This window comes from Hypomesus nipponensis, chromosome 4, assembly GCF_054491055.1.
Source record: "Hypomesus nipponensis isolate SF chromosome 4, ASM5449105v1, whole genome shotgun sequence".
NCBI classification, from domain to species: Eukaryota; Metazoa; Chordata; class Actinopteri; order Osmeriformes; family Osmeridae; genus Hypomesus; species Hypomesus nipponensis.
Genome location: NC_140364.1, coordinates 11,806,401 through 11,832,500, shown reverse-complemented (window position 1 = coordinate 11,832,500; position 26,100 = coordinate 11,806,401). Strand labels below are relative to the sequence as shown.

The window sequence follows — 26,100 nt, the reverse complement described above, 5'->3', positions numbered from 1 at the left end:
AGAGACCTTCCAGGACCATCATGAACATGAATGAGATGCAGGTGAGAGAGCATCTGAGCTGGGGTGGAGGGCCGGAGGTCTGGGGTCTCCGGAGGGCTGCAAAGCCGATGTGTCGATTGTTGAGGTTGTGTGTTGGTCTCGTACTTTTTAAAGGCACATCAGTTAGGTTTATTGCAGTTTCAGACGTGCTTTGTTCCACAGGTTGAGTAACATACCTTTTGGAAGATGATTGACTAAGTGTTTCATGGTGGTTTGTCTGTGTTTCAGTCTGTCTCTCTGACTAAGCCCAGGCAAGAGCCTCAGCTCTGCTCTGTCTTTAACCGTGTTTACGTTCGAGCCAGACAGATTACGCAAGAGCAAATCATAACAACAGGAGAGGTTTGGAATATTAAAGACGTTTGGTGGAGAGACAGAGAGCAGAGAGCAGAGGGAGAGAACGAGAGAGGGAGAGAGAGAAACCGAGAGAACAAGAGAGCGAGAGAGGAAGGGAAGAAATACATCTTCGCTTGGAAATGCCCAACCTGGGATCGCCTCTTTTTCCCTCAACCCCCCCCCCCCCCAAAAAAAAAAATCCCTGCTTCCTCCCATTCTTCCAACAGCAATCCCGACTCCTCCCCTGCGCCCCTACTTCTCCAACGCTCTCCCCTCAATCACGGGGCATGTCCATACCTGTACCAGGAGCCAGATCTGAGCGATAGAGCTCATTCATAAATCTCTCTTGTCTTCAGGGCTTCGCTGAGACACACAGCACACACTCTATAATGTTTGCTTAATGAATAGGCTGACTTCTCAAGCCAGAGGTCCTGAATGTGCACACCCTGACACACAAGCAAGCACAGACTTTTGCAGAGCGTACTATCTCTTGAATGTCCGACACATTATCTCTGCTCCACACTCTCAGTTCTTCACGTCTAGGCTGGGTCAAATGTCGCTGCGGTAAACGTTCTGCTTTGGACTCTGCGCCTTCCACAATGCCTGTCCCTCTGGGTCAACAAGCACATTCCTGTTTCATATCAGGTAGCTGTCTACTGTAAAGATAGCTAAGATATTAACTCCTGGAATGCGGCCGATGCAGCTGAAATATTCGTAAGAGAGGGAGAGGTGGTCATACAGAAACCTGACTCACTCTGCACACTTTACGTATCTAGCAGGTTAGGTAAGTGTGCCCATTAGATCATTGATGACAGTTTAAGTATACCAGATCCTCCTGGACTGTCAAGTCAATATGTAAGGCATTTAGAAGTGTCCACTTATGATTGAATATCCACGCGTACAGCGAAGACACGTAAAGAATCTCAAGTATTTGCAGGGGATCATCAGAGAGATGCTGCTTCAAGACCTGGATCCACATTAGGCCAGTCTGATTCCAGCACCATCTGCCATGTACAGTGAAGACCACCGAGCAATTCAGTCCAGTCGGATCAAAGCTCCAGTTCATTCAAATTCAGGGGCGACTGACATTGGGATGAATGGTCCTAATCGACTGTAAAACAGGGTTTCACAGATATACATACAGTACAGTTGACACACTCTGCACACTCACATGCTCCGAGAGTGATCTGTTGTTTTAATGTTCGGTTCTTTGCTGAAGAAAACCTGCGTGAGCAGGAGGAGAGCATGCCATCTGATTATCCACAGGTCCCACAATCTGTCATGGGTTTTGACTGAGAGGAATGCCAGTGTCACAGTGACACCCTCAGTGGATAGTGTGTATCTAACAGAATTATTATTGCATTGTTGTATTGTGATGAGCAACCTTGAAGTGTTCAAATTCAATAAAGTTACACAGATGCTTTCTTGAAAATGAGATTGTAGCCACATTGAGCTGCCTAAATACAGTACCTCACTACTGTACCACAGTACAGTTTGTTGTGAGAATGAGTTATCTGAAGGCTAACTGTAAGTCACACACACTACTACAGTAAAAACACTGTCTGAGACTGACATTGGGATAAATGGTCCTAATCGACAGTACAAAAAACCCTCTCTAGCGGAATAACTTAACGGGCTTATGTAATGTTTCGGATCATTAAGAAATGGCATACAGTAAGTCTGTGCACGGTGGATATTCAGCTCTCAACTTTGGTTTTTATTGTGTGCAAACATATTGTGTCAAACTTTTAAAATTTACAGTCTAGTCTTGACAGCTGACTCACATGATTTTAATTGTACATACAAAGTTGTAATCAATTTTGATCTCTTTTCAAAAAAGACTAAATTACAGGTACAGGGAAACAAGCAAAGAATTTGAAACAACACCGTAATCAATTCCCACTCTCTTTTCCCTCCTTTTAATCTGTCCCTTCTTCAGATGAACATGGACCCTCAGAATGACCCCCTGCCCCACCACTTTAACGCAGCGGAGAAGTGGCCAGGGAAGATTCACGAGCCTCTAGACCAGGGCAACTGTGCCGCATCCTGGGCCTTCTCCACCGCTGGTGGGTCTGGAGAGCTGGAGGGAGGGGAACGATCAGCACACACACACACACACACACATACACACACGTACATGCACACACACACATGGACACTAACTCACACTTATTTTGCACATGCTTTCACACCTATATTTTCTATGAATTACATGCAAATGCTTCAACCTAACTCTGTTTGTGTGTGTCTCTCTCTGTCTCTCTCTCTGTCTCTCTCTGTCTCTCTCTCTCTCTCTCTCTCTGTCTCTCTCTCTCTCTCTCTCTCTCTCTCTGTCTCTCTCTCTCTCTCTCTCTCTCTCTCTGTCTCTCTGTCTCTCTGTCTCTCTCTCTCTCTCTCTCTGTCTCTCTCTCTCTCTCTCTCTCTCTCTCTCTCTCTCTCTCTCTCTCTCTCTCTGTGTCTCTCTCTCTCTCTCTCTCTGTCTCTCTGTCTCTCTCTCTCTCTCTCTGTCTCTCTGTCTCTCTCTCTGTCTCTGTCTTAGCCGTGGCGTCCGACCGTATTGCCATCCACTCCATGGGTCACATGACCCCCCAGCTGTCACCCCAGAACATCATCTCCTGTGACACGCGCAACCAGGGGGGCTGCGCTGGGGGGCGTGTCGATGGGGCTTGGTGGTTCCTGAGACGCAGAGGGTAGGACATGTTTCGCTGTGACACCAAAGGCTGCTTTACTTACTGGGAACGTTAAAAATGGTGACACAGGATGTGTCAGGAAATTTGCTGCTGGAAATGTTGACAATCTCTCTCTCATCCCACCTCTCTTTTTCTTCCTCTCAGCGTGGTGACGGAGGACTGTTATCCATTCCAGCCCCCCCAGCAGTCCCCAGCAGAGGTGGGCCGCTGCATGATGCAGAGTCACTCTGTGGGTCGAGGAAAGAGACAGGCCTCAGCTCGCTGCCCCAACACCCACAACTACCAGAACGACATCTACCAGTCAACACCCCCCTATAGGCTCTCATCAAACGTACGTACTGTGCAGACAAATACACACATACAGACACACACTCTTGCAACCAAGGACTCTGACAAGGTCTTAACACCCGCTTGCAAAACAGACTCTTACATTTTTCACAAACACGGGGTAGAGAGCTTAAGCCCTGGACCCATTTGGCTGAATTCCCCACAGTATGCCTGTAATCTATCTCACATGTGTCACTCAGTGAACGTTTTAATGGCGGGAGGTAGTAAAAAACAAAATACACATAGAGCACTTCCTTGTTCTGAAGTTCACAAAACATCCAATTAAGCAATCTATAAGCTATCAGTTTGTGTTTTACATTGAACCAAATGAAGTTTTAACCTTGAATAAGTCGAAAACAAATCGTTACACTATTCAGTGCAGACTGTAGACTGAAGACTGTAGTCTCGTGAACGGTTACATCACTAAGACGCCAGTATTTCCCTCTCAGCAGTTGAGTGTGCCAAAAGTTCTAAGCTGAGTGCCCTTATACACCAGTAGGATAGTCTAAGTAGCTCCAGTAAATATGCTCCAGAGTCCATTATACGCATTACTTTGAACTGTTTCCAGTGGCTTGCAGCAGTGTCTGGATCCACAAGCACTTACATGTTTAATATCTAAATCAAAGCCCACATGTGGTTCATCCCCTCGCGTCATCAATCATCCTAAATGATGCCTAATGTTGGAAATCTTTACAATGTGTTTTCCAATCTCTCTCCGAGAGCAACTGAAGTGGATGAACCATGCGTTACAGCCGGCAGCCCCAGGACTGTGTTGTGTCATGTTAACACGTCTACAGAGAGAAGGGTTTGTTTTAAACTTAACTATTGTTCCGTCTTGTATTCATCATGCTCGTGCCCATCTCGCCTTTCTTCACAGGAGAAAGAGATCATGAAGGAGATTATGGATAATGGTCCCGTGCAAGGTAAATACGTCTTTAGACTTTGAGTGTGTGTGTGTGTGTGTGTGTGTGTGTGTGTGTGTGTGTGTGTGTGTGTGTGTGTGTGTGAAAGAGGGGGTGCTTGTGTGGGCATGTGTATGTGTGTGTGGGGGTACATGAGTCTTTCTGTGTGAATTGTGTCCACATGGGTGACCTACAAAGAGCAGCTGGCCCAACATATCAGTCACCTGATCTGTCATTAAGAAAATCACAGTCCTTAAAAAAACGAAATGACACATGAAAACACCTTTCGCAGTGCAGAGTGAAACAATCCCAAACATGTGCTTTACATCGCCCGGGGATGAAATGTGGAGCTCTAAGTACAGTGGGGAGTCTGTCCTCTGTGGGACCAGGAGGCTGACCTTGTCATTGTGACTGTGCCTCCTCTCAACCCTGACCTGTCCCCTGGCCAAGAAGAACCCGGCCAAAAAGCTTTTAAATTGTTTTTCTTCACATTGGCTGATCTCCATCGAGTGAATCATAATCTAGCATGGAGAGCGGCCTGGGGGTTGTGTGTGTGTGTGTCTGCATACATTTATGCGCTATGAACTCATGCCAGCCTTTTGTTTAATTGTTTCAAACGGCAGGAGAGAAACTTTCACCCTAAAGTCAAGTTTATTTTGATACCTCTGCTCAACAGGAGTGTGTGCGTGAGGGTATGCCAGTGTGCATTCACAAGCATTGTGTAATATCTGTTTTTTTGGAAGGAAAAGCCTTGGTTGTCAGGGTTACACAATAACCAGCAGTAGCCTGGGCTAGTCAAGGCACACAGTCCTTCAGGGAACTCTGGGAGTTTCTCTGTGAGGTCACTGAAAGTCATGGGGAGTTTACATCTCGGCAGCACAATGGAAGTTCAGCAGCCCTGCAGTCCTCCTGCGTTCCTGCTTCTGCTCTGATGTCTGGCTTCGGAGCAGTCAGCGGACGGCGGGGGGGGTGGAGGTGGGGGGGGTGGGGGTGGGGGGTTACTGGAAATGGCGCCTTTGATGAAATTAGGAAATATGCATTTAGATGAATTGGCTTCCTTCTGACGCTGTGAACTTTCAGTTCATGAGGACAGGATGGTATTTTTAAGTTCCGGTCAGAGCAAACATGAGCTCCACCTGAATGGTTCGAATCTCTGAGTTTCATCCCGCTGGGAGTGCTTCTGAGTAGCATCATGTGCTCTGATGAATATACCATGATGCCATCTGTCCTGCCGTTGGGTTTAACCTCTCCTTAATCCCCTGGGAAGCTGTAGATGTATCCATTGGATTACGTCTGGCTCAGAAACAGTATCTCCTGTGTGTGTAAATACTGTCCATACCTTCTTTCCTGTGTTTGTCTGTTCCTGTGTTTGTCCCTCGTGTCCCTTGCAGCCATCATGGAAGTTCATGAGGATTTCTTTGTCTACAAGAGTGGAATCTACAAACATTCAGACGTGAGCTTCACCAAGCCTCCTCACTATCGTAACCACGGAACTCACTCAGTCAGGATCACAGGGTAAGACCATCCGGTTCTGTGGATACTTTAGAATGGTCTGTTCTCTGTGAGAACCTCTGCCATGACTAGTTCCAAGATGTTATCCGTGTGTGTGTTTGTGTGTGTGTGTGACCAGCAGCATTCCTTTCCCAGTCTGTCTGTCACTCTGAGTTTGGAAAAACACCTTGGCTTCACTGACAACACACCTGGATTACCCCCCTGCCTCAAACCTCACCCTGACACCCCCCACCCACGCCCCTCACCTCACCCTGACACCCCCCACCCACGCCCCTCACCTCACCCTGACACCCCCCACCCATGCCCCTCACCTCACCCTGACACCCCCCACCCACGCCCCTCACCTCACCCTGACACCCCCCACCCACGCCCCTCACCTCACCCTGACACCCCCCACCCACGCCCCTCACCTCACCCTGACACCCCCCACCCACGCCCCTCACCTCACCCTGACACCCCCCACCCACGCCCCTCACCTCACCCTGACACCCCCCACCCACGCCCCTCACCTCACCCTGACACCCCCCACCCACGCCCCTCACCTCACCCTGACACCCCCCACCCACGCCCCTCACCTCACCCTGACACCCCCCACCCACGCCCCTCACCTCACCCTGACACCCCCCACCCACGCCCCTCACCTCACCCTGACACCCCCCACCCACGCCCCTCACCTCACCCTGACACCCCACATACACACCCCTTACCCCACCCTGACACCCCCCACCCACGCCCCTCACCTCACCCTGACACCCCCCACCCACGCCCCTCACCTCACCCTGACACCCCCCACCCACGCCCCTTACCTCACCCTGACACCCCCCACCCACGCCCCTCACCTCACCCTGACACCCCACATACACACCCCTTACCCCACCCTGACACCCCACACACACACGCCCCTTACCCCCGTCCTGTGTTTTGCAGATAGTGGTCTCCACCTTTCTTCATCACCTCTATTGCCCACTTCAGTCATCACCTCCGCTCCTCTACGTCGCCCCACACACATGAAGGTGCATGTGCACACACACACAAAGACATGCGTGGACACACACACACACACACACATGCTGTTCTCTCCCCCACATCCCAAACCTGGCTTTCTCGTTCTTTCCCACCTAAAACAGGGACAGATGCACAAGCATGCAGCTACGAACACACTTTCCACCTGTCCGTTTCGGTTGCATGTGTGTGACCCATCTGTTTCCAAGTGTCTCGCACGTCTCCCTTTCCAGCTGGACTAAATAAACACCTCGTTGGTCCGTTAGGTGCGTGTGAAACGTATGTGTGTTTATGTGCGTGTATACGTGTCTGTGTTTTGCTATGCTGAAAGCTGCAGCCCAGGGGCTTTTCTGTTTGGCTCAAACAATGCTGTCGCTAGAATAAAAGGGGCTGTAGACAGTGAAGCTAAGAGCCGTCATGGAGGTTGTTTCTCTTCCCTTATCTGATTGGCCATTGATCAACAGAAACATAACAACAGAGCACGCATGGAAGATCCCCTTCCTGTCGGCTTGTGCCGTCGGTGCTTGGGTCTTCGTGAGCTTTAGTCATTTGAACTTTTATTGGGTGCTCCTGCGTGTTTTTTTTTTATTTATTCTGCAGCTTTAGGAATGTGTGTGGTTTGTCTCACAGCGCAGGTGTGACTTAAACGTGGTTTGAGTTTCTTTGTGGACGTGAGGCAATAAGAAGGCTGTTGAAAGTCGGAGAGAAGCTGAGGTAACAGCACAGACTCCCACAGGGCTGGAGGCTCTTTGGGTTCATTGGGTCTAATCGGTCAGGCCCCAGGTCCCAGCCTAGCTACGTGACATCAGTGCTGCTAGCTGTGCTGGTGTCAGTGGCTGCTCAGTGTGGAGTAGGTCAGTAGACAGCAGGCGTGGGTCTGGCCGTGCCCCCCTTTCTGCAGGGCCCGGCCCCGCGTTGGCACGACAACGCTGTCTGGTCGGCCCGACACGCTTCAGTGGCGACGATGACGGTGACGGGTCGCTTAGCGGCTGTCAGAACGGCTGCGTGTCTCCCGTGGAGCCGCAGCGCTCTCCGCTGACGTGGCGGTTCTTTCGCTGCTCTGGGTGTGACGGGAAAAATGACCAGTGAGTCTGTAGTGAAGGGTGGGGGGAGGGGGGGCGGGGTGGCAGAGCCTGATTTGGGGATGAGCGAGTGGTGATGGAGGGCTTGCGTGGTGTAAACTCCCCAACCCCCCCCAAACCCCCCACCACCCCCCAAACCCCGCAACCCCCCCCCCCCACCCCCACCCCTCCTTCCCCTTCTCTGCACGCTGTGGCGTGGGGTGTTTAGACAGACAAAATCCCGTTGTGGTGCGTTCCGCAAAGCCCGGTCCCTGGGAAAGTTTGTGGAGGGGGCATTGAGGTCCAGTGTGGTGGAAAGACCATTGTCTGGCCCACTGATCCACCACTGTAGTGGGTCGACCGGAGGGATCAAGCCCCGGGGAGGAGGTCACGGGTGGAGTCGTTGGGTGGAGTCCAGTGTGGGTGGGTGATGGGGGGAGGGGAGGTGGTATGTCTGTTACTTGTACTGGGGTGAATGGAGGCTAGGGAGGAGGCACGTCAACAGTGGTCTGGTACTGTGTACGGCAGACAGACACACACACAGTGGACCCCGAAACCAACACAATTAACCTTAGGTCTATTTCAACTTCGGCTGATTGTCCAGCTGTTTATATTTGTTTATTATGGGTGATCTGGACACTGACCCTCCTCTGAGAGACCTATGACTAATAAAGGGTCCTGCTGATTTAAGGCTGGCATCGTTGCCAGTTTTTTTTTGTGGCACACTGTTGAGTTTTCAGTAGCTGATAACTTTTCTCAGCATTCCTTTCCTCTTTGGAAAGATAATACGATTGGCCCTTGCAGACTGCAGAGTCCTGAGGCTGACAAACAGGATGGGAATGTAGAAGGGGGGCGGAGGTCCGGGGGGGAGGGGGGGTGGACCGGACATTGGGAACGTTTGGTTTGGGAGACTTTGGAACACTGAGTGACAGGGATGGTTCGTCTGGTAGCTAGGTCCAAGGCATGATGGGAGTTGGGCCTGGGTCAGGGCCTCATGCTGAGGACTTGCTGGTTGTGGATGGAGGGAAAGCGATGAAAGAGGAGAGAGATTTTGCGGGTCGTGCTGCTGGATGGGGGCGGGGGTCAGCTGACCTTCACTGCTCTTGCTGTTGTTGTCCGCAAGATGACAGGAGGAAGGCGTGTCCACTTCCCCTCCGCCCGTCCCTCTCCTTCCCGTTTCCTGTGAGGGGGAAGACGCAGAGGGGGAATTCCGTATGCTGAGGAATGAAGTGACGTGAATTCAGAAGTGGTGTGTGTGTGTGTAGGGTGTGTGTGTGTGTGTGTGTGTGTGTGTGTGTGTGTGTGTGTGTGTGTGTGTGTGTGTGTGTGTGTGTGTGTGTGTGTGTGTGTGTGTGTGTGTGTGTGTGTAGGGTGTGGGTTCTCCATGTAGCCAGGGTACTGTGCGTACTGTTATTATCATTCTGGTGTTCTTCAGCCAAGGCCATAAATAAGTCTGTTTTCAGGATGCTGTTAGAGAGATGAAAGATGTGTTTTCCCAGGCTTTCACAACCGTCAGGATCTCCGTCTCCACTTAGAACTCTTCCTTAACACAACCAACTGTGAGCATGTGCAAACGCATGTCTCTGCAGTTGAGATTTAAAGGCATCTGTTTCGTGTGCAGTACATCCTTTGTGTACAAGGTTGACTACGGGGTTGAACTCTGTCACAGATCAAGTGACAGAGAAAATGTGTGTTGTGTGTCTCTGTGTGTTTCTGTCTGTCTGCGTATGTGTAACTGTGAACTCTCTGCTAAAATACTTGCCTTATTCAGTCACAATTTTAAAAATATATATAAAAATTCATCTATAAATGATTCCTTCTGGTTTGACTTGCAGTTGGGGAGAGGAGAGAACATATGATGGAACAACAAAGAAATATTGGGTGAGAGCTCCTGGTCCTGTATGAATATGGATACATGCATCGTGTCCGAACATACCTACTGGAAATAATGAATATTTGACTAATATAGTGAATACTGTTTTCCAGATTGCTGCCAACTCTTGGGGCAAGAACTGGGGCGAGCGAGGCTTGTTCCGTATCGCCCGCGGGGAGAACGAGTGTGAGATTGAGACGTTCGTGATCGGGGTGTGGGGTCGTGTCACTTTGGAGGACATGCAAAGTCACCATCATCATGGCCGACGCAAGTAGAGATTCCCACCAGATGCGAGAGATACCTGCTCTAACCCCCACCCTGGGGCCACCACCCAACAACCCCCAGTCCATCTCTCATCTCTCCCCCCTTAACCTTCACAGTGTCCTGAGGGGGGGAAGGCTCAAACAACTCTTTCCCTTGGGGAAGAAGTGTTCCTCAATTTTCTGGCCATTTTGAGGTTCATGGCGCAAAGTAACTTTGTCAGGCACCCCCTTAAAAAGCTTTCAGCCACACAGTGTCAAGACACTGCAATAGGCAGGACTCAGGACTCATTTCTCCAAAGACCACAGTTCCCACAATCCTCTCCCCACAGTTTGTCATTGCTTTCCTCCTGCTCTAAAGGCTGGAGGATCAGTTTTCCTCACGTCACCTCACTTTTGACATAATAACTAGATTTATCTAAAAATAACACTCACTCTGCCCTCACGTTCATGACAAAGTGTATTCTTACACTCTTACATTACAAAAGATTATTCTTCACCCTGGTCGATGGGGTCCTGTTCTATCCTGGTAGGTTCAGAGTGCACACACATTCCAAGATATAGGAGAATGTTATGATGGGAAAGGGGTTATTATGGGTTAGGTCAACTGTCCCTTTAGATCACTGGATGTCCTTCTCTGTTTCAATAGCAAAACAACATAGAGTTGATGTCAATTCCACTGTGAGGTCAGGCAGAGAATGACACTCACTGTTATTCTGCTGTACTGTACCACCTAGGCAATTATCGTTCAATAATCTGCAATGATCACATCCCTTAAAACTATACGCCAAAAATCAACAACCACAACACATTTATTTGTTTTTAAAATATGATGTAGATTATCATTTGGTCAAACATATATACATTGTCCTATAATATATACGTGTAAAGTACCTTCATCTGCTGTTATATTTTTTGTTGTTTGACAAAACACCACTCAGACAGGTATCAAATTCCTTATAATTAATAATAATGGTTTACTGTCTTGGGCTTCTAGATAGCTTGTTTATGATAGTCTTAATCTATTACATTCTTCGTACACTATGCCACAATTACATGCTATTTTTGTTGCAGCTGTATTTTCTTTTATCTTATGGCTTTAAAGAAAGCCTATTGCCTTTCACATACATCCCCCTATCTTTCATGACCAGTTGCTTTGAATCATGCTGCCTTTCGAAAGTAAACACACAAATCAAATGGGTACTTCTTACTACAGGAAGAGGGGAGGTAAACTGGCAACCGTCTGTTCGGCGCTGATTCATGGTCATATTTCATGCGAGTCGGACAACAGTTGTAACTGAATCCTAACTCACCAAGAGCTAGTGCTTCACTCGTGTTGCTAAAATTAACTGTATTGTATATTGTATTATTATTATTATTTCTTTATTCTGGACACACAAAAAACGGTCCATAACACAATATAAAACATAGCAAAATATGTCTGTCTTTTACAATACAAGATAAAACACGTACAATAGTCTTGTTGTGAACCTCTATTGTATACCCTGAGGCTCTGCGAATCCAAAGAAGTATTAATTAGTGCAGACAGTTTATTAGCATCTACTATCGTTTCTGTCACTACTTAGGTGCTTCTTGATAGAGTCCTCCACAGTCATTTGCAAATCTTACAAAACAACAGAATGTACTGTCTCGGTTTCCACAGACGACTGCTGTCTTAATGCATGTCAGCGTCCTCTAACTAAAATGTACAAAAATTGGTTTATTAGTGATTCCCAGGCTCTGAGATGCTAGCCCCTTCCTACAACATCAACAACCTCTTCTCCATAGAGTTTCACTCTGGACAGTTCCTCTGCAATAACTATGGCACAATTTCCTGTGGTCCTTATTGTAATCTCCCCTAGTCTGGGCCCCATCTTTTCCTCGGAGGAAAGATATACACATGAGAGAAAAGAGCAATGTGTCTGGATGAACAAGCAATGTCCAGGACTGTATGGAGGGCTACAGAGAGGCAGGGGCTGGCCTCGCACGTCAGCCACAAGTACGGAATCTTTAAGTACGGAATCTTTAAGTACGGAATCTTTAAAGAAGTTCAATCGGAGCGAGGGGAGAACAGGGCGATCAAAGGAATGGTGCACCTGGGTGAAATGCATCATGGGTCAGCGAGGCTATGCCATGAAGGCTGACCATTCAGAGTACATGCCCCTGGTTTTGTGCCAACTCACTTTCTTGCAGATGCGTCTTTGTTCTTAATTGATATCACAATGAGGCGTATGTCTTGGTTTCACTAAGTCACAAACTCTGTGTGACTTTGGAAAGACCTGGCACAGATGGCACATGGCTGTGATGGCTTTATCAGGACTCCATTCTTTATGAACTATTAAACAGTAGAGTTGGAAGGTGTAGCACATATATTTTAGATTAGTCGTGACTGTTTTAACCTAAAGTAACTGTTCTACCGTAGATATATCTTAGGTGTTTCTTGGTGAGATTTTCTCTGAACATAATTCAATTACTCAACCAGACCTTATAGTGTTTTAGTTACAGAATATAACTGTTTGCCTATGTGTTGCATAAGTCTATTGGTGTTTTTTTCCCATGATTGAAGCCAGACAGTTGTTTCCTTGTAGTCTAAGCCAATGAGAGACAGTCTGGATCAATGGACTGAGAGAGAGAGAGAAAGACAGGCAGAAGCAGGCCAGTGGCTCCAAGTCATGCGGAGGAATAGAGTGGAATTTGGCCAGAGCAAGATACATAAGTTGGATTTACTGCCTGTTTCAATACGTTCCACAAGGTTTCTGTTTGGACTGCCCATTCAAGGTGGATGATAATTTAAATGACAGAAGGTTTGGGCAAGGTGCTAATAATGTTGAGAGTGGATGGGAGGTGCATCGGTCAAGAAGTGTGTCATGGTCATACCTCAAGCTTTTTGGTCCCAATGATGAAGACCAGAGGGAGCTGCTGTAGGTGAAGGTTACTCAAATATAACAAATGACCATGAACCTCAAACAATTTATCTTCATCACTTAACCAACGGTTCCCCCCCAAAAAACAGTCAAAAAGTTTGTTTTTAGAGACAAAGTACTACTTCATATTCAGACTTTTTATTTATAAGATGTGTAAATTATATACTTTTACTTTTTTTCTGTGCAATGTTTATTATCTCTCTGTCTCTTGTTATGTGTGTGAATGCAAACCATGATTTTGTTCACTTGCACAATAAAATCTTTCAAAATGAATTAGTTATCTGTTGTGTTATTACAGCGACATAATTATCTATGAAACTCTAAGGAAACAGAAGCACAAGTAATATTAGGGAAAAATATCTAATGTGTTTTTTACATTTTAGGAAACAAAGCAGCAGGTACTGAATACTAGAATCTGTTGTCAGGACCGGATTGAGGGGGCAGACAGTGGTAGGTGGGGGTCGGGATTGTTTGAAACCCACGGGATGGGGCAGAGGTGGGGTGAGGATAGTTTGCACAGGACAATGCTGTGTCAGCTCTCTCCTCAACTGCCGAGAATCATAACTAGACACTGAAAAGCACACACACACAGTCGTCTAAGAGAGAGTGTTAATCAGTTCGTATACATGCGTGCGTATCTTATTTGTCGGCTTACGTATCTATTTATTTGCTTATATATCTGCCCGTTGTTTACTGCTGGTGTTTGTTATTTGTTCAAACTGTGTTGGGGGCAGTGTGTGTGTGTTTGCATGGATGTGTGTGTGTGAATGTATGTGTGCACACATGCACGACTGCGCTTGTGTGTTACCCACAAGAGAACATCTGCCGTAAGGACTTAACTCTCATCGCCAGAAAGAGGATCTTTTGAAGCGCAAGTAATTATAGGTCTTCAAGAGAATCAGCTTAATTGGGTGAATTGTCTCTTATTTCAATAGGAAAAAACACAGGTGTAGTTTCAGGTGGCACGTCATCAACGAGGAATGTTTTCCTCTCGCATTCCCAGTGCCAACAAAACTTGATAATTCTTCTACCTATTAATACTGAGTAGTTACATTATACTGCCGTGTGTAGAAGTTTTGCTTTATGGGTTCAGTCAAGGAAAAGAACAGGACTTTGATCAGCAGACCGGTAAACACGTTTCATTCCATTACTGTAATCCCAGACAAACATAAAGTTCTAGAATCCTCGGGATTACAGGAGAAAAGAACAAACACAGGAATCACATGACCTTGTGCACCTGGTATATGTCTGAAAGGAAAGTATATTGTGTGTCCCTAACTTCATCAGTGACGCGAAAGGGGCGGATAATGGAAACTTGGATGATTGTTGATGACAAGTTATTTACATTTTTGTCATAGCTTATGAGTCACAGATGTCATAAATTCATGACCTCAACATGGACTGTTCACCCTCTTACAGCTGATGCTTAAGCCTCAACAGCAGAGGTGGAACATGAAGCTGTGATTGTATGTAAGGCATTTGGGGGGGAAATGAAAGTTTCCACACCTCTGTGGATGTGGACTGGGTGTTCTTTTGCAAAGGGCATTCTGTTATTCTCATCATTGTCTTTAGAATGTTCTAGAACCTTCCCAGTGTTCCACATCCTTTTCTTTGTCACCTAGGTGTTCTTCAAGACGTCAGCAAGACAAGCCCATTGCCCAAGACAATGTGAGTTTCCACATGACTATAATGAAGGGAAACTCCTCACCCATAAACCTACAGACTAATAAGGGAGACTGGTTTCACTTTTACCTTCAGGTTTCTTGTGCTGATGCCAAGCCAAACACAACTGAGAAGCAGATTTCTTTATCAAGTTTCTCTATGTTTTTATTGTTCTCTAAAGCACTGTTGTAGTTTTGTTTGATTACAAACTGTTATTGCACATACCCTTCCTGGAGGTCTCACGGCATAGATTGTCACTGAGGCACCCTCAGGTCAGCTACCCAATTAAGGAGAGTATTGGAATGGCTCTCTAAGTTGAGGAATGCAATATGGTTAGAAGACAATGGAAAGCATGTAGAGATCCCTTTCAGGTGTGTTGTGGTGACAGTTTACTTGTTACCAGGGGCGGTCGTGGTTATCTGGAGCGCTGTCCATGCAAAGTTCAGAGCAATGAGGAACAGGGTCTGGGTGTGTTTGTTTGTTGGTTTTCATGTCTGGGTATAACTTGAGTGCTTTATTAAGTTGAATCACAGTAGAGATCAAGGGCACTGTTCTGCTTTTATCATCTCATCTTTTAGTTTTAGTCTACTTGTGGTAATAAAGGTTAGTATGAGGAATGATTGTCATTGATTAGACTTGTTAAGTGGTCACCTTGTGCCACCTTGAGGTCAGGAATGTCGATGCACCACCATTAGGTTCGGAATGAGCAAGATAATCTAGAATGAGCAAGATGATCTAAAATGAGCAAGATGATCTAGAATGCGGATCAAGACACGCTGTTTGAGAGTTACTTTATTGTGAAATAAAAACATGCCAAACCAACATGCTTCTAGTCCTTCCCCAAGTTCGAAACTCATCCAAACATTCAGTCCCCTTAACTTGCAACGGATTGGACATGGCTCGTGAGGCGATTATAATTCTGTCATTCTGGCATTCCTCAGAATTCCCTTTGTAAAGACTTTGATAAGGTTGATAATGTGTATAAATAAATTAAGCACCATTGTATAAGTTCCCTTCATGTCTCATGACTCTCTTCCAACCAGACTTACTGCTGATATCCAGGGGTCCACTGAGTCGTAGAGTCAGACACTGACTGTCGTCCAGTCATGAAGGCCATTCAAGCCTCTCTGGACACGGTCGTTGAATGTAGGTTTGTCCTCTGGTTATAAAGTTTGTGGAGATTGAGTGAAAGCTGTAGCCCTCTAGCGAGGGCTGGTCCCCCTCCTACATTCATGCATTCTGTAGGCACACATGTAGAAAATACCTAGAACAGAAAGAAGTTTATGTGTTAACGCTTAAATAATCTAATTCCGTCTTGATCAAAATAATTCAGAGGAGGGAGATAGACTACAAATATTCATGTCTAATTCTTACCTGCGAAGAAGGTCATGAGCAGAGCCACCCAGCCCAGTATGTATGACCAGGAGAAACGCCAATCACCGAAGCGCTTGCCCAGGAAGTTGACTGTCACACCCGTGTAGATGGCCATGGCCAGCAGAACAAATAAAGCTGATAGAAACAGGGGTGTAGATGATCAATGTGTGTGTGTTTTTTATTGTTTTACTACACGTATGACATGTGCGTTGATGTGTGTGTGTGTGTTTATTTGTGTACGTTTGTGTCATCTTTTGCTAAGTAAATGTTGGAAACGCATGGGGACTCACTGGAGACGAAGAACATGATCCCTGCAGCGAAGGAGCGGTTGAACCTCTCAAAGGTGGAGAAATGTGCGAAGGACAGGATGCCCGCGATGATGCCGGCAAAGCACGACATCCCCGACAGGATCATGAAAGCCCGCGTGGCATTCCAGTAAGCTGCATAGAGATTCCCAATAACTGTTGGATTAACTGTGCGGTTGATATCAACTTCTGTCATAGTAGTATATTCATTACATTACATATTCAGTCAAATGACATGACATTACCAACACATCCAGCATTATATATGCGCAATGTATAAATATTGCTTCAACTGATTATCAGCTTTAGAAGATTTTTTACACTAGGTCAGCATGACATATTTCTTTTTTGACGATAGATGGCGCCATATAGCAGAATTCCTTTGCATCAGCAACAGGTCTGTCCTACGAAGGAACCCAACCATTCCCTCTGGACACCCTATCTTGTGTATGTGGGTTGTACGGACGTGGGTGTCTCACCGATGCTGTCCGTTTGCATGTAGCACTTGCCCGACATGCAGTACCTCCACAAGCCCTGGTGAGCGTAGCTGCCAGACAGACGGTACTGCATCCAGTAGTCTGTTGCCGTGGAGACCACCAAAAGAATGTTCCCAACAAAGGCGCAGAAGAGGCCTCCGCCCATGAAACTATACATCCTGACCTGAGATTGTGGGGCTGCAGCAGACCACCTGAACCTGGGGTAGGAGGGATGAAGGGGTTAACAATTTTAAAATACATGTTTGTTCGTTTACATATTGTACAGGCACACTGACACCCTCAAACACAATTACAACATCACACCTCTAGGCGTACCGTTATGCATGTATTCATCTATATTTTAAGTCAGTCAATCAGTCAATCAAATGATTAAATGTACTAAATGTAAATCAGACATTTAATGAACTGTCCGTACTGAGATCATAACAGATATACACTTCCAGGTATCTAAGGACTTCTTTGCTGTTATAATATCTGCAAAAAATAGCATTTATAGGCTATGTGGGAAGTCTCTAAGTAATGTTTACCCACAAAGAACTAAAACAAACAGAAAAACACATTATACATTTAGCATTTCAAATCATTTAACAACAGCATGTGGAGTTTTCCATAAACATCAACATGCCTTTTTCCGCTATTGTCAGACAGTTTGACTGTGGATTGTTGGACTGAGTAAACACATTTTTTGTTTTGCTGAGCCACAAGATAAAGTCAAAGCTTATGAAACCTTATTCTAGTTCAATAATACAAGTAAAGCAGGTGATGGTTTTTTTTTCTCCATGCATTGTATGTTTAAAAGCCAGATAATCAACTGCCTTTTAATGAATAGTTAACTGTATGCCAAGGTATTTACAGTGTCATCTTTGAATAAGGTTAACGTTAACTTATGTTATATAAAAATATTTTCTTTACCTTGTTTCTTCCGAGAAAAAAAACGGTCAACGGCTCACCTTTACAGGTTAACGAAAGAGGGAGATAGGGAAGGATAGGGACACAGGTCTCTAGCTGGGAGAGAGAGAAAGAGTCAAAGAGAATTCCACTGGGCGAAATTCCAAAAAAGTTATCCTATCCGTTTTTTTCTGTTGATGGAAGCAGAAACCGAACCATCCTTCCCCTGTATTGGATGCTCTTGAACAAGGCACCATGGAGGGGGGAGGGGTGGGGGGGGGGGTGAGAGACGGGGGGGGGGTGTAGGGTGCATGTGACTCCTGCCCTTTTTCTCTGTGTGGGGGACTATGGGGGGCGACTGTGTTTTTTCTGTTTAGTTTGTTTGTGAATGCTGTGTTCTAGAACTGTGGATGTGCTTGAGTCGGCAATACTGCTGAATTCAATGCAACATGCTGAGTCCAACGTTTTTCATTCAGTGGAGACGCTGTGGCGACAGACGCATGCAGGAATGATGTCTGGAACTAATTGGGTCCCTCTTTCTGTCTTAAATTTTGCTACAGGTCTATTGTGTCCCCAGGTAACTGTGAAATTAAGCCATATTCTTGTAAAACATTATAACGTTTTGTGGTTGTGCTACATTTTTTGTTGTGATGTTTAAATTTTTTAAGATAAGCTAAGTAAGTTCATAGTTTTGTCAGGAGTAAAAGCACCAACAAGCACACAAATTCACAGACAAGCATTTACTCCCACAAGTCCTCTCAAGACAGTGATAGGAGGTTCCATCAAAAGGAGAAGGTCATCTGGCTCAGACAGAAATGTCATACCCTTTATCAAATGCAAGCGCCAGTGTGTCATCATTACTGATTCAATGGATCATCTATCAATTGAGACCGCGCCATTTTATTATTATCCGCCAATCAGTGTGAGCATTTAATCACAGACACCAAGGAGAAGCAGACATACATCTGAGGATATGTGGCTGGCTCTGGCTGAGCTGTTTTGATCACAGCCCATCCTAGGCTATATGTCAGACTTCCAAACTTCTTTACTTTAACTTGAGTGAAAAAAGCGTTGTCAGTACTTTAACCTTTTCCAGTCTTTTTAAACATGAATATCTGTCCTTCTACTTGAGGGGAAGAATGTTCTTTTTCCATCTCTGCCCTTGACAAATTACAAGCATTCTAATATTTTGCTACATTTCAACACCCAGTGGAATGAGAGAGCAATTTTATTTAAAAGGCATTGAAATCAGAAAACGTTCTTTAGATTGGATTCCAACTAAATATGGAATTCAATTTGGACTCAGTAGCCCATGGTTTCGATTACAACACAATTCTGAGGCCAGAATTTATTCAGAATTGATTCACCTCCACAATGAAGTATGTGAATTGAATTTAAAGAAATAAACTCATAGCAAGGGATGGAAGAGTAATTACATGTGTACTTTTTATTCTTATTTTTGATATTTTCTCGAAGGAAACTGTGAACTATAATGACCCGGAAGAGGACACAAAATCCAGGCGATTCCAGCGGAGGAGTAAAGATGGCTGACAACGGCGGCGCAGATCCTGTGAATAACAACAATAATACAACTGTTGCTTCCGAAGGAACTATTATTAAGGTTACAGTCAAAACCCCGAAAGATAAGGAAGAAATCGCGATCTCGGAAGATGCATCTGTCACCCAGGTTGGTTCAATACATCAATATGGAACCCCACTTCCTATCTATGCTAGTACAACGTCATGCCCTGGCACTTCCCTTGCTTGCTTTCCCTGGTCTACTTAGCAAGCTAGCTTAGCTTGTCTCTAAGTGTGTGCATGTTGTTTGCTAGCTAGAGAATAAGCGTGTCAGTAGTTAGTTAGGCATAAGTTGTAACAATATTTATACAACATTACTTTGTTATTTGACAATGTACACGTCTAGTTGGTTAGCTAAGTGGAAGTTTATGTACTTCATTAATTTATCTTTGATTGTAAGATAGACAGATAGCTAGCCAGCTAGCTACCCGGCTGGTAGCTCCATTGACAAACTTGTTAGCGGATAGGTAGTTCCCTTTAGCAAATTGAAGAGCAGCTAATATGGGCTTAGTGACCCATCTACCAATCTAGTGTTTTCATTATCCAACCGGAGTTCTCTTTAGTATTGATCATAATGGCAAGATGTGTAAATTAGCTATAGGCCAAATTAGAGCCTTCTATCGAGAACATTCTATGTGCCAGCCAATTGGCTAACAACATTGTCTTGAATATAACACTGTACACAGTGAAAAGAACACTTTGTCAGCCAATGTTTACTCTTACCAGACAGTTGATGCTTATCCTCTGGATTTCATAATTACCAGAGCTTAGCAAGTACAATGTCTGTGACAGTCAATGATTTGTCATTCATTAATTAGTTGGTAGCTAAACTTATCTGTCGTTAGTTTTATTCTGAGCCTGAAGTTTTGATATACAGAATGTGTATGCTCATTCTGAATGATCTTGACAAATATAGAGGCCTCCTTATTAGGTAAATACACTAAAGACAGATTCTTAAATGGTCTGTCTCAGGCATCACTCTAGGCTATTAAATACTTATTGCTATTAATCTGAATCTGAAATGATATATTGACCAATGTAAGTGTAGTCAAGAATGCTTAGAGCAATATGACAATATGGTTTCAACATAGTCTGTTTATTGACAAAAGTGAAGCAAGATAAAAAAATAAAATAAAAAAAGATTAGCAATTGACTCATAGCGTGACTGTTTGTCCTCGTTTGTACGGGATTACATTTAGCCTGTTGTGAAATAAGCTGAAAGAGTGATTTGGTGCATTTGTAATCAGGGTTGAACACCCTTAATAGGATTGAGTAGTTTCCTAGGAATGGGGCCTTTAATACCTGCAATATAGCTGAAGTTTGTCTTGTACGGCTAATTGTTTTAACTTTTTATTTCCCTTTGATGTCTCTGTATATTTCTCTCCCTCCCATATCTCAGTTTAAGGAAGAGATATCGCGGCGGTTCAAAGCGAAACAGGACCAGTTGGTTCTCATTTTTGCAGGGAAAATCTTGAAGGATGGCGACTCACTGAACCAACACGGGATCAAGGATGGGTTGACTGTCCACTTGGTCATCAAGACAGCACAGAAGTAAGACCACACAACCACAGATAATCAAGATGCTGTGTCAAAGGGATTTTAGTATGGAGGCTGATTTCACTGATTCCGTGACTCATCTATATGCTTTGCATAAAATATATATAGCTATATTTGATATATAAAATATCGCAATATTAGTAACCTATATTCATTAATTACATTTGTGTTAGCTGTATTTATATATTTATCAACAAAGATCTGAACATCGTATCATGATTGTTGTGTTTGCTCTCCTCCCAGGGCAACAGATGGCTTAAGTTCCCAGGCATCCTCCTCAAACTCCACCCAGGAAGGAGGTGGCAGTGCCTCCAGCCCCAGTCCAGCCTCCCATCCCTCCACAGGAGGCCCCCCTGGAGGCCCAGCCTCAGCCCCAACACAGACCCCCAACATCCTGAGTAAGATTAGCTCCCACCCACTCACCAACCCACACAATTACAATTCATGTAGTCCTTACCGGTCTCCCTACATTTACATTTAGCAGACGCTCTTAATCCAGACCAATTTACAGTACGTACAGGGACATTCTCCCCGAGGCAAGTAGGGTGAAGTGCCTTGCCCAAGGACACAACGTCATTTTGCACAGCCAGGAATCGAACCAACAACCTTCTGATTAATAGCCCGACTCCCTAACCGCTCAACCATCTGACCCCCTCCCTGTACCATCTCGTCCTTCAGCTGGCTTTGGAGACCTGTCCAGCCTGGGAGGCCTGGGCATGGGCTCTGCTAACTTCATGGAGCTACAGCAACAGATGCAGAGGCAGCTCATGTCCAACCCAGAGATGCTGTCTCAGATCATGGAGAACCCTCTGGTGCAGAACATGATGTCCAACCCCGACCTGATGAGACAGATGATCGTGGCCAACCCCCAGATGCAGCAGCTGATGGAGCGTAACCCTGAGATCTCCCACATGCTCAACAACCCAGAACTCATGAGACAGGTGGGGCGAGCAGCTTCACCCACAATTCCCAACTGTGGAAACATGGCAATCATTTAGTTATGGATTTGAGATACGAGATGGTGGCACAGCAAATGATGGGTATAGATAGCTCAGAGGTAAAGTAGATCAATAGAGGGTTCAAACCCCCATGTCATGTGGGTTTCAAATGCTGCTAAATGAAGTTACATTTACATTTCATTTACATCATGGTAGGCTTTTTAACAGACCAATCACCGTTCCTCTTCCCGTTTGTCGTCCTCCGGTCCCCCCAGACCATGGAGCTGGCCCGAAACCCTGCCATGATGCAGGAAATGATGCGTAACCAGGACCGAGCGCTTAGCAACCTGGAGAGCATCCCTGGGGGCTACAACGCCCTAAGAAGGATGTACACGGACATCCAGGAACCCATGTTCAGCGCAGCCAGAGAACAGGTACCTGGTCGCTGACCCTTAACCCTCATAGCTTCCCCTCATCATGTCGATGGCTTTAATAACTGTGCTTTTTCATTGTTTCTCACTGTAACCATATCACTGTTACTCATCACTGATCATTGGTGACCATTGAGGATCTCTTTTCCCTCCAGTTTGGCAACAACCCCTTCTCAGCCCTGGGGGGCAACTCGGATGGTTCGGGCGTGCAGCCGTCCAGGACTGAGAACCGCGAGCCCCTGCCTAACCCCTGGGGCCCCCCCAATGCCGCCAACCCCTCGGAGAGCGGGGGGGGCACCACGGGGGGCCCAGGCGCCACCACTACCGCCGGTGGCACCACCCCTTCCGTGTCGAACCCTCTGGGGATCAACGCGGCCAGCCTGGGAAACGGTAAGAGGTCCTGGGCCACCCGTGAACTGTGCACCCTGGAGGCGCACAGTGTGGACTTATACACACACACACGTGTACATTCTAACACCTTCCCTCCTTTCCCTGTGCACCAGGGATGTTCAACAGTCCCGGCATGCAGAGCCTGATGCAGCAGATCTCGGAGAACCCCCAGCTGATGCAGAACATGCTGTCTGCTCCGTACATGCGCAGCATGATGCAGTCCCTGTCTCAGAACCCTGACGTGGCCTCCCAGGTTTGTCCAAGACCTTTCTAGAAAAACCTTCCCTAGAACCCATATTCGTGTTAAGGCTGGTTTGCGAGGGTAGTTAGTTCGGGTCAGATGGCTGAGCGGTTAGGGAATCGGGCTACTAATCAGAAGGTTGCCCGGCTGTGCCAAAATGATAGTGTCTTTGGGAGAGGCACTTCACCCTACTTGCCTCGAGGGAATGTCCCTGTACTTTACTGTAAGTCGCTCTGGATAAGAGCGTCTGCTAAATGACTAAATGTAAATGTAGCTCTGTGCATTCCATGTGTGTGTCAAGGAAGGGTGGTGGTAGAAGTTCTGCAGCTGGTCTGTGACAGGATCCTGACCCTTCTTCCTGTTTTCTGTCTCTTTCTCTCTCCCTTTTCCCCAGGTACTGATGAATAATCCCCTGTTCGCTGGAAACCCACAGTTGCAGGAACAGTTCAGACACCAGCTGCCAGTGTTTTTGCAGCAGGTACACACACACAGACACACACACACCAACACACAGACACACACACTTTCATGTGCTCTTCATGATCATAGAAGATGTGCAGAAGTTGATCGTCCCACCATGTTCTTACAGATGCAGAACCCGGAGTCCCTGTCGGTGATGACCAACCCCCGAGCCATGCAGGCACTCATGCAGATCCAGCAGGGCCTGCAGACGCTGCAGACAGAGGCACCAGGACTCATGCCCGGGTACACACACACACACACATCCTTGTTTTACTAGTCTCGAGGACTCACAATTCAGTCCCTGACCTTAACCCAAAAACCTAACCTAAACCTTGCTCCTAACCCTTAAACTATCAGTAGCCCCCTAAAAAAAACACATAAAATACACAGCCTCAACACCTGGTTATACTGAAGGGTTGTGTACCTGCTCACAGCTTGGCGCCAGGTGGGATCCCCGGCATGCCCTCGACCCCCCTCCCCACGACCCCTCTGCCCACTGGAGGGGGCGTGGCCCCGGATAACCCCGCCTCTTCGCCGGGCGGCGGGGCAAGCCCCTCCCAGCAGCAACTGATGCAGCAGATGCTCCAAATGTTTGCCGGAGCCGGAGGAAGTGCACCGGTACATGTTTGAGCTTTCTCTCTCTCCCCATCTCTCTCTTGACATCTCTCTCTCTCCATCTCTCGATCTCCATCTCTCGATCTCCATCTCTTTCTCTTTCACACACATGTAAACATACATTCTTGAACTGCCCACCCCCAAATTGACCCTTTACATTTGTCACCAGAAGTAAATATGTGTGGTTTTGCGTAACACCCTAACTGTCCGTCCCCCCCTCCCCCCCTCCCTCCCTCCCCCCCACAGACCCAGACCCCAGAGGTGAGGTTCCAGCAGCAGCTGGATCAGCTGAGCGCCATGGGCTTCATCAACCGCGAGGCCAACCTGCAGGCGCTCATCGCCACCGGAGGAGACATTAACGCTGCCATCGAGAGACTGCTGGGCTCACAGCCCTCATAAAGACACACGCACACCCACATAACACATACATCCACCCTAGTGGGCAAGTGGGGGGGGGGGAGGGGCCAACATTACATACACATGCACGCTCACACACAAGCACACACGATATCTCCAGAGAACCAAGAGAAATTAATCGAATCCCAAACCCACTCGAGGCAAGACCTGGGCAGGATATGTAACAACCTAACTCCACCGCTTCTTGTCAAGTCATTCCCCTTAACAAAACAGCAGCAGCTCCCCCATCACTTCCTGTTGGCGTCATCCAGAGAAAGCTCTCCCCAGGCCATTGCAGCAGAGCCGGACTAAACCACTCCTCCAGAGGGGTGGCCCGATGCAGAGATCCAGACAAAAGGCACAGTTTTGCCTCCCGACCCTCATCCAGCGTTGAGATTCCTAACAGTTGATTTGCTTTTCCTCTTCCTCCGATAAAGCGTGGGTTTGTCAAATAGGACGGCACGTTGCAGACAGAAATATAGAGTAGCGATGACTCGGCTCCATTACTCTATGCTTGGACATGATTCCCTTCTATACATTGTGTTTCTATATGAAGTTGGGGATGTTCCTTCCTGTTGAATAGATGCAATGGTGAGCTGATGATGGAGGCGGAGGAGAGGAGGACTAAATCAAGAGTGCAAACTCAAATCGCTCCAGTGTACCCCCCCCCCCTCCCCCCTCCCCCTCCTTCCAGAGTCTAGCTAGAGATGCTAGCTGCTCCTCTATTTATTGCAAGCGCTTGAGAAGAAGTCCACCCTCCTCCCACCACAGTTGTGATTTGTCATTCCAGATAACGGTGTATTCTTTTCAGCCACTACTGCTGTTCCTTCTGTCTCCTCCGGCCCTTTAAGACCTTTGGCATCCTTCTCCTTGGTTCAATTGCAATCCAATTATAAATACACGGTTGGGTGTCAGCAGTGACTTAACACAAACGCATGCGGCCTGAGATGTTTAGTGGCCACGTCACCATCGAATCAGTTGTCATTAAGTGGTCGATCCGAGACAGAAGACAGTCTTTCCTTTCATTTTAATCGGGTTATTCATAATGTATTTTAATTTGAGGTGCAAAGTAGTACCTAGAGGTGATCTTGTTTTGGTCTCATTCAAAATCTCCTGGGAAAGAATGCATTGAATATTACGGAAATGCTTTACTATGTTCCCTGTATGGCTGGCACACAACCGTACCCTCTGTTGTAAATGAAGTTCTAGGTAATACTTTCTTGGAGAACCTCGGCATCGTAGTTGTGGTAACCTTGGCAATGGCTTCCATAGCTGTGCTTTGTCTGTTGGCCTCAGCTGAAAACATCCATTTCCCGATTCAACATGTTGGAAACTAACTTTTAACAGTACTGTACTAAAATAATAAAGTTGGTCAAGAAGAGTTCTCTATGACTGTGTCCGAATTACTGGAGAAATTCTGCTGCTGCATGTTTTCCACATCTCTTGAAATGTCTTAAAAAAAAAAAAAAAAAAGATTTAGTGATTCTTTTATTTATTTAATGCCACTGTAGCCATCCCTGTTGTACACTCTTCAGTATCATGTAATCCACCTGTCTGACTAATATTCAACAGGTCCAGGCTTGCTGGAGAGATCTAGTAAAGGAGAGACAAAGAAGAGGGTGGAGTCTCGTGATGACAACATGCGGGTAGTTCTACCTGTTCCACCTGCTCTCACGCTTGTGCTCTCGCTTGCCTGTTTCCCTCCCCCGCCTCTCTGTGTCAGCGGAGCCACAAGAGGGATCGTCAGGCAGCGCGTCTCCGTGTGTCTGACTGTCCATGGTCAGGTGCAGCCTCCCTCTATCCACAAATAAAGGAAGAAGAGGGTTGGTTCAGGCGAACCTGT

At 46.3% G+C, this 26,100-nt stretch overlaps 3 protein-coding genes and 1 long non-coding RNA gene across 4 annotated transcripts in view; 2 read left to right on the top strand and 2 right to left on the bottom strand.

Moving 5' to 3' along the window:
- The window catches only part of tinagl1 (tubulointerstitial nephritis antigen-like 1), a 25,499-nt gene extending 12,303 nt beyond the window's left edge, over window positions 1-13,196 (top strand). The window contains exons 5-12 of the mRNA XM_084696594.1: window positions 1-41; window positions 2,312-2,438; window positions 2,912-3,062; window positions 3,207-3,393; window positions 4,267-4,312; window positions 5,683-5,806; window positions 9,702-9,747; window positions 9,853-13,196. The exon at window positions 1-41 is cut by the window's left edge and continues 74 nt beyond it. Coding sequence (XP_084552720.1) covers window positions 1-41; window positions 2,312-2,438; window positions 2,912-3,062; window positions 3,207-3,393; window positions 4,267-4,312; window positions 5,683-5,806; window positions 9,702-9,747; window positions 9,853-10,014 — 884 coding nt within the window. The 3' untranslated portion in view covers window positions 10,015-13,196. The remainder of the gene's footprint in view (window positions 42-2,311; window positions 2,439-2,911; window positions 3,063-3,206; window positions 3,394-4,266; window positions 4,313-5,682; window positions 5,807-9,701; window positions 9,748-9,852) is intronic.
- A 2,211-nt stretch (window positions 13,197-15,407) lies between these two features.
- LOC146295618 (lens fiber membrane intrinsic protein-like) lies at window positions 15,408-16,918 on the bottom strand. Its single transcript, XM_084696593.1, has 4 exons — window positions 16,744-16,918; window positions 16,250-16,399; window positions 15,960-16,094; window positions 15,408-15,849 (listed from the first exon to the last, which is right to left on the bottom strand). Exons 1-4 carry the CDS (start codon window positions 16,916-16,918, stop codon window positions 15,788-15,790), a joined length of 522 nt encoding a protein of 173 aa, XP_084552719.1. The 3' UTR covers window positions 15,408-15,787.
- Window positions 16,919-19,072: 2,154 nt separating this feature from the next.
- Window positions 19,073-20,200, bottom strand: LOC146295617 (uncharacterized). The gene is made up of 2 exons (XR_014753314.1): window positions 19,951-20,200; window positions 19,073-19,217 (listed from the first exon to the last, which is right to left on the bottom strand). It is a non-coding gene; the product is annotated as an uncharacterized LOC146295617 (long non-coding RNA).
- Window positions 19,127-25,638, top strand: LOC146295616 (ubiquilin-4-like). Its single transcript, XM_084696591.1, has 11 exons — window positions 19,127-19,336; window positions 20,627-20,778; window positions 21,028-21,182; window positions 21,463-21,725; window positions 21,998-22,156; window positions 22,309-22,543; window positions 22,657-22,796; window positions 23,179-23,262; window positions 23,374-23,489; window positions 23,681-23,864; window positions 24,108-25,638. The coding sequence occupies exons 1-11, from the start codon at window positions 19,142-19,144 to the stop codon at window positions 24,258-24,260; spliced, it is 1,836 nt and encodes a 611-aa protein (XP_084552717.1). The 5' UTR covers window positions 19,127-19,141; the 3' UTR covers window positions 24,261-25,638.
- The last annotated feature ends 462 nt before the right edge of the window (window positions 25,639-26,100 follow it).

What these genes read in the sequence shown, in the direction of transcription:
- LOC146295618 (XM_084696593.1), bottom strand. Translation starts at nt 16,918, where the DNA reads ATGTATAGTTTCATGGGCGGAGGCCTCTTCTGCGCCTTTGTTGGGAAC. An exon ending in CATGCAAACGGACAGCATCG is followed by an intron (nt 16,400 to 16,743) that starts GTGAGACACCCA and finishes ATCTCTATGCAG; the next exon opens with CTTACTGGAATGCCACGCGG. An exon ending in GATCATGTTCTTCGTCTCCA is followed by an intron (nt 16,095 to 16,249) that starts GTGAGTCCCCAT and finishes TGTTTCTATCAG; the next exon opens with CTTTATTTGTTCTGCTGGCC.
- LOC146295616 (XM_084696591.1), top strand. Translation starts at nt 19,142, where the DNA reads ATGACCCGGAAGAGGACACAAAATCCAGGCGATTCCAGCGGAGGAGTA. An exon ending in ACAGACCCCCAACATCCTGA is followed by an intron (nt 21,183 to 21,462) that starts GTAAGATTAGCT and finishes CTCGTCCTTCAG; the next exon opens with CTGGCTTTGGAGACCTGTCC. An exon ending in GCACCAGGACTCATGCCCGG is followed by an intron (nt 23,490 to 23,680) that starts GTACACACACAC and finishes ACCTGCTCACAG; the next exon opens with CTTGGCGCCAGGTGGGATCC.